The following is a 7,256-nucleotide window of genomic DNA, read 5'->3' on the forward strand; positions in this document are numbered from 1 at the left end:
GCTCCTGAAGGGGTAAGCAATAAAGCTTGTGCCGCAGAAGATTCCGGTTGCCCTGAGCGTGTTCTTACCAGGGGGAACAAAAGTGCGGGCAATAGGAAAGTATGTAACTGTCCTCTCCATCCCACCCTCTGGGACCGACAGCCGATGGAATGTTGTTAAGGAAGCACTGACTCCACTGAACTGTGATGTAACTTGGGGAAGTCACAAGGCATCGTGTTAAATGAAGGAAGCCGGTCACTGAAGGCCAGATACAGTTTGGACTCTATTCATGTGAAGCATCTGGAGCTGGGAAACCTACAAAGCCGGGATGCTTGGTTGTCAGGAGCTGGACCGGGGCAGCAGGGGGTTGAGATTGACTGCTGATGGGTCAGGGATTTTGGTGGAGAGAGATATGTAAATTATGTATTGTGACTGCAGTCCTAGACCAGGGTTTCCCAACAGACCAGATTTGAGCATTTGCCCCCAAAATCAAATGGAGGGGCTAGGAAGATGCCTCAGTAGGTAAAGTGCTGGCTATGCAAACATGAATTTGGATTACTAGGACCCACATCTGTCACCCTAGCACTGAAGGGGCATAGTAGGATGCTGGGAGCTGATTGGCCATCCAGACTTGCTGAAGCAGTGAGCTCCGGTTCCAGCAAGAGTCTCTGTCACAAAGGATAAGGTGGAGACACTTGATAGTGACCTCTGGATCCACACATCCACTCACCAGGCAAGAGCACCTGCACACACACACACACACACACAAACACACACACACAGCATTGGTAAGACAGAAAAGGATTTTGTTATCCAGTGTGACTAGCATCCCATCTTCTAGGAGCTAATAAGATTTTGAGGTTGTACAAGGCAATACCAAATTTGGAGGTGGAAAAAGAGGTATGTGTGTTACCTGAGCGTGGCACAAACCTGTAATTCCTGCACTTGGGAAATCTGGGAAGGACAGTAGTGAGTTCAGGGTCACCTTTGGCTACATAGCCAGTTCTGGACAGCCTGAGCTACATAAGACCCCATTTGAAAACATTTTGCACATTTAGGCATTCTTGGTTAAACTGTGATCTGCTTGGTCATTGTCTTGGCTTTAGTTCTGCCAGGTTCTTCTTGCTTTAGAAAGATTTTCAATGATGGAGGGACATGTAACTTCCCTTGACGTGATTATTCTTCCTTGGTGGGGATCAGTGGCACTTTGGGTGAGAGAGAGAATCATCCTTGCTTGAGGAAAATAAACTTTGTTTTTATTGCCAGTTTTTAGAGACTCTAAGACTGTTGTGTGGGTGCACAGGTATCTGTGTCACATATGTGCACATGAGTGCAGGTGTCCTTGGCGACCCCGCTGGAGCTGGAGTTATGGGCTTTTGTGAGCTGCCCAGAATGAATGCTGGAAACCAAATGTAAGTCCCCTGAAAGCCTTCTCTCCACCCCTAGACAGACCCTTGAAACAGCTATGGAGAGAGATGGGTGGGAATCTCCCCCAGTGGTAACGTCAACAAAAAAGACAGATGCAAGATGAAGGCAGAAATAAAGAGATGAAGGCAGAGACACTACATGTTTACCCACTCAGTTATTCACTGGGCTTCAAAGTCCCCCAGGGTAAAAACTTGGTGTTTTTTTTGCCAAGCAGTGTCTGAATCTGGTGGTTTTTGTTTTTTTTTTTTTAACTTTAAATCGATTCTTTGTGAGTTTCACATCACCTGGTCCCACTCATCTCCCTGTCCTCTCTTATCTGCCCTTCACCCTGGCAACCTCCCCTCAGAATAACTAAACAAACCAAACAACAAACAAACAAAACAACACACACAAACAAAACAAAACAAAGCATAGAAAATGTCTCGTGGAAGCTGTGGTGTGTCACAGTATGTCCCACAGTCTGTCCCTCTGTCCATACATCTTGGAAATGTTCATTACAATGAGTCATTGGTCTGGTTCGAGATCTCTGGAGTCTGTGACACCATCAATATTGGATTGTCACTGGGATTCCTCCTGGTTATCCTGTTGCTGCCCTGTGTCGTGGAAATCCTGCAGCTTTAGGTTGGCAAGACCGGCCCTTTCAGGTGTCCCAACAGTGTGTAGATGACAAAGATTTTGGGGTGGGTCAACTCAAGTCCCTGGATCTGGACCTGGGTGGTAGCCTGCTGATCAGCCCCCTAGCTCTCTCCCTTACCCTCATCACCAGGGTGAGCACTGCTCGGGCTGGCCCCCCCAACAATGCCACCACAGGCAGGAGGCAGGATCATCTCTCCTGCTCTCATGCCCACCCACACCTCCAGAGCCAGCTCCCCTGTGCCTCCCAGTTGAGGCACAACACCCATTCTTCCAAGGGCTGCAGCAGCTGGTGAGGGACTGTGCCAGCTTGTTCTTACACCCTCAGGGCTGCCTCACTGTGTCGCCTAGGTGAGGTGCTGGGCACCTCGGCCTCTGAATCTTTGTTGCAGTTAGGTTAGATGTTTGCACACAACCTGGTGAATGTTCTCAAAGCCACGGAGCTGTCGATGAAGAATGAAGCTCTGTGTGTGTGGATCATATTACATTTTCTTCCATTTTCCTTAACAGAAGAAGCCCAGTAGTGGAGCACTCCACTAGATGTACTAGGCTCTGGGTTTGAGCTCTAGCATTGGAAAAAATTATAAAAAACTTATCTGTTTATATATACATCTGCCCAGGGTTAAGCCAGGGAGTGCCTTAGGATGCAGCTGCACCCTACTGTGTTTCTCCATCCACCTCTGTCTTCCTTTGCTGTGGCCTGAGCTCTGTCTGCCCACTCCTTCCTAGCAATGGCTGCCCACCACGAGGCCTCTGCACTCCCTGCAGACTCCCATGGCTGATTCCAGCATGATCTACTTAAGGAAGGCAGGCAGGAATGTGTGGGACACTAGAGTTGGTGGGAGGCAGCGCTTTCAAGTTGCCTAGAAACCTAGGAGGGTTCTTGGGTGAGGTGAGGCAGCTCTGTCAACTCCCCCACCCATGTTTGCTCCTGTGTTGTTGTGGTTGTCACCTTGGTTCCCCTGAACCCTTGACAAATGAATTGATCAACACAGCCTGGGAGTGTTTACCTGGGGAGCACAGTTCTGGGTGTGTACAGGTGGTCTCCTTCCCCGGGGCCTTTTGTTTGAAAGGAAGGGAACGTTAAGCTTCTGTTGGCTCCACACATTCTGCAGCCCAGTGTGTGTGTGTGGAGGTCGGGCAGACACATCCTAACCTGTGATGGTACTTCTGGCTGTTTACTAAGCTCTTGCTGTGTTAGGTCCTGGAATGGAATGGGAGCAGAGAGGTGTGTGTGGTGGGGGTAGGGGTGGGGAAGGCTTGCTCCAGTTCCACTGTAGGTAGCAAAGTACGACGGTCTAGGCTCCAGTTCTAGCTGCACAACTTCTGAAAGTTCCTTGATCTCTGAATAACATTGGCTGGGAAAGAGAAACCTGTGACTGCCTCCATTGGGACTGATGAAGGTGTGAAGCTCTCAGCGAATGGGAAGCCAAGTGTTCTCTGCAGAATCCCTGCCAGCCCCCACCCCTGTCCCCAAGAACAGCTCACTGTCTTAAACATTCAGACGTGAGGTCCCATCCACAAGGCTAATATGTGGAAGGCCTTGGACCCAGCTGATGCGCTATTGAAAAATGATTGGACCATCCAGGTTTTAACTTCACCAGTGGCTTCATGCAAAGATGAGTTAATGCTGAATGAGCTAGTAGAGGGGGCCAGATCAGAGGAGGTGCACGCGAGCATGTGTGTGTGTGGGGGGTGTGTGTGTGTGTGTGTGTGTGTGTGTGGGCATGCCTTTGAAGGGTATATCTTGTCCCTGTCATCCCTCCCTCTCTCAACTTCCTGGCCACCAAGAGATGAGCACCCATATGCCACTTGGCAATGAGTGACCATCCTTTACCAGTGAGATGCTCCTGGAGCTGAGGCTGTGGGATAGCCAAGTTGGTGATAGCACAGGTTTGTCCCAGGATGAGTTATTTCAATGCTCTATGCCATGCTTTGGTCTGCTCATCTGTAGAGTATGCTAAACAATGGTACCCTCCATAGGGAGGTTCTTAAGCCTAACAGATAATATGCTCAGAATTCGGTTTGGCATGAAACTTGACTACACTAAATGTGATCTATTCTAGCTATAAGCCACATGGGGGATTAAAGTCCAAATCAATGTCAGGCCTAGTGGTGCAGATCTGTGGTCTCAGCCACACGGGAAGATAAGCAGGAATTTCACAGTGCAAGGCTTGCATGGGCTACAGGGTGACTACAAGGCCATCTGGGCCATTTAGTGAATCCCTGACTCAAAATAAAAGGTTAAAAGAGGGCTGGGGGAGGGGGTACTATAGTTCAGTGGTAAGATGCCTGCATAGCCTAGTCTAAGGCTCACTCTCCATTACCAGAGAGAAAAAAAGAAGGGTGGGAAGAGAAATCTATTAAAACGACAGCTCAGCCGGCTGTGCTGGCTCACACTGGTATTCAGCAAGCGTTCATCATCAGCCTGGACCGCTGTTTCATAAGCTGGGTGTGGAAGTGTGCACCTGTGATCCCAGTACTTGGAGATAAATCAGAAGGAACTTGAGTTTAAGGCCAGCCTGGATTACACTGGGAAACAGTCTCAAAACAACAATAGCAAAAACCCAGACTTCAGCTATTCTGTTATTTCACACAATGGGAGTGGTTTCTAAATGTATTAACTGGAACAGACAGCCAGGCCATGACCGCCATCATGGGGTGGGGGTTGTGTTGACTGGCCTATAGACAGTGACGTCTCCTGCACACAAACTGCTTGGTAGATTCATGGTTCAGTCAGAAGAATCCACAGCTCCTGGACCCTCACCTCTCTTCTAGACCTTCCTACTCAGCCTTTGAGATCGGGTGCCTCCCATTAGAGGGATTAGGAAGAGAATCGAGACCGGTGAGAAACGGTGGGATTAGAAGCTAATGAGAGAGCAGCTGAGGAACCCGATCTCCACAGGCTGCCAGCCTGGGGGAAGTGGGCAGCTGGAATGTGAAGTGGGGTGGGGTTGGGTGTAGAGAGTTACCTAACTGCTCCAGAGTGATACACCAGGTGCCCCAGACAGTGGGAAATAGCCCAAGATGGTCCATTTTCCTGTGGTCCCAACCGTATCAGGGGCACGAGTCAGGCAGGATGCCAGCAGGCAGCATCTGGAATGTTCCACATCCACCTCTGGAAAGAACCCTGAGAACATTCAGAAAAGAAGCCCGGATTGCCTCAAAACTGACCATCTAGGATGCTCTACGTTAGGGAGACTGGACCTGGGACAGTCTTGGGCAAAGTGGCTTAGGCTAGCCTAACTATGTTAACTAAAGCTAGCTCAGGATAGCTTTCTGTCTTTGGACTTATATCCCCCTGCCTCAGCCTCCCAAGTGCTGAGATTATAGGCACATGTTGAGTTGGAGTCTTTCATAGAGACAGTAATTGACAGTTTGGTATTTCCTTTACCAGTGCTTCTCAGAATGGGAAGAAAAGTGTCCCCCATCAGTGTACAACCCTGGGCAGTCAGTCCTCTCATCCATGGAAGGAGGAAGAGCAGGCAGCCTCTGTTAGAAATGACAGACCCAGGGAACACCAGGCTGAAAGATTTTACAAGAAAATCCAAAGCAGTCAGTCCTGGGCCTCAGGCCCATCTGGTGTTAGAATGTGGAAAGTGAAGGACACAGGAACCTTCTGAGCTTCCCTAAGTGCCTGCCATGGAAGACCCACCAGCTTCTCCACACCTCGGTGGATGCCTCTTGCCTGTCATATATGAAAATCCCCCAAAGACATCCTTGCCCATAAGACCACTCAAATTCCTGCCCCACCTAAACTCTCAGAGCTAATGGAAGTCGTGCATAACCAGAAGCCCCATAGAAAGGTTCTGGGAAGACATCAGGAGCAAGATGCCTGGCCTTTCCCGATATTCAAGTGCATAGGACCAACTCTTTGCAATGGGATCTGAAAGACATCCGGAAAGGTAGCACCAGCCCTGTGGAAAAGACCAACCTTCACCAAGGTCCTTTGAGCTCCAACTTCTGTCTCAGCTAGCTTTCCCCCCCCCCCTCCTTTCTACAGTACCAGGAGTTGAACAGAATTCCCACTGAATAGGTCCACGAGGCAAGCTCTCTCTGAACTGCATCCCATCACACAGCCTGTCTGCCTCTTGACTATGTGTACTTGCTACAACTGAAGGGTATGAACTTCTTCCAACTCCTAATATGGCTCAGGGGCTGGTCAGCGGGCCAGGCATTAGACTTCCATTCTGCAGGAGCCAGCGGAGACTTTTGGGACATCCTTTGTTAGGAAGACAAGGATACTGAAGCTTAGGGATCTCTCTACCCCTCAGGAGTAGAGCTCATCTTTCACCCATGGAAGATGACGCATCTTCCACAGATACACGGAACTCTCCCTTCTCTGGGTCACTGGAGGCTAGAGAGCTCTGAGAAGGGCTCCCAGGGAAGGCCAGTGCCTCCTTTGCAGCTGCTGCATCTGGCAGAGGCCCTCTGGGCCTGCCATTTCCTCCAGACCTGTCCCAGAGCCAAACACGGGCCCTCACTTAATCTCAGTTATGTAATGTGCAATCTAAAGAGTTGTCCCAGGGGAGGCGCCTGAGCCACACCCAGGACTGGGGGGAAAAAGGCTCCAGCTGGGTCTGGGCAGACAGGTGAGGCTGAGCTCCTGCCTTCAGTAGTCACTCACTGCTCCTCAGTGTCAGTCAGCACCATGAGTGGCCGAGTTGGAGACCTGAGCCCCAAGCAGGCAGAGACCCTGGCCAAGGTGAGAGATTCCCCCAACCCTGTGCGATCTCAGGGGAAACGTCTGAGGGATGGGGTGGAAAGGATGGCCAGGACCTGCCTCCATCTGTTGATTCTGCATGTCCTTGACATATCACCTCCAAAGGGGGTTTCATCCTCCACAGTGACATCAGTCCTGACCAGAACGGTGTTAAGGGGAAAGCTGCACTCTGGCGTCGTGTGGGTGACATGTGCAGAAGTGGGCTCACACTCACACAGGAGCCAGACCCGACAACTTTACCTGGCAGTTGTCCCCACTACCTCCTCCCTCCCTGCCCACTGGGTAGGAGCTGGAGGATGCAGCCCTCTGCCCTCGGATGGAATCTTTTTCCCTGGGACTCTGAAAAGAATGCTAATCTGTAAGAGCCAGATGAGAGAAACAGAATAGAGTGTTTGGTGCCCGCAGCTGAAGGGAACAAGGACCCTTGATCATGAACCCTGCTCTTCCTTCCTTCCTTCCTTCCTTCCTTCCTTCCTTCCTTCCTTCCTTCCTT

General features: G+C 50.2%; 1 protein-coding gene across 4 annotated transcripts in view; it reads left to right on the forward strand.

Moving 5' to 3' along the window:
• Nucleotides 1–6,596: 6,596 nt before the first annotated feature.
• Sec14l3 (SEC14 like lipid binding 3) overlaps nucleotides 6,597–7,256 on the forward strand; it is a 13,205-nt gene continuing 12,545 nt past the window's right edge. The window contains exon 1 of one of the 4 annotated variants that reach the window (XM_021176557.1): nucleotides 6,597–6,745. Coding sequence is in view for 3 of the 4 variants with exons in the window: in XM_021176555.1 (XP_021032214.1) it covers nucleotides 6,692–6,745 (54 nt within the window). In the remaining variant the exon portion in view is untranslated. The remainder of the gene's footprint in view (nucleotides 6,746–7,256) is intronic. The other 3 variants (XM_021176555.1, XM_021176556.1, XM_021176558.1) reach the window with 3 other exon arrangements.

Source organism: Mus caroli, chromosome 11 (assembly GCF_900094665.2).
Source record: "Mus caroli chromosome 11, CAROLI_EIJ_v1.1, whole genome shotgun sequence".
Classification (NCBI taxonomy): domain Eukaryota; kingdom Metazoa; phylum Chordata; class Mammalia; order Rodentia; family Muridae; genus Mus; species Mus caroli.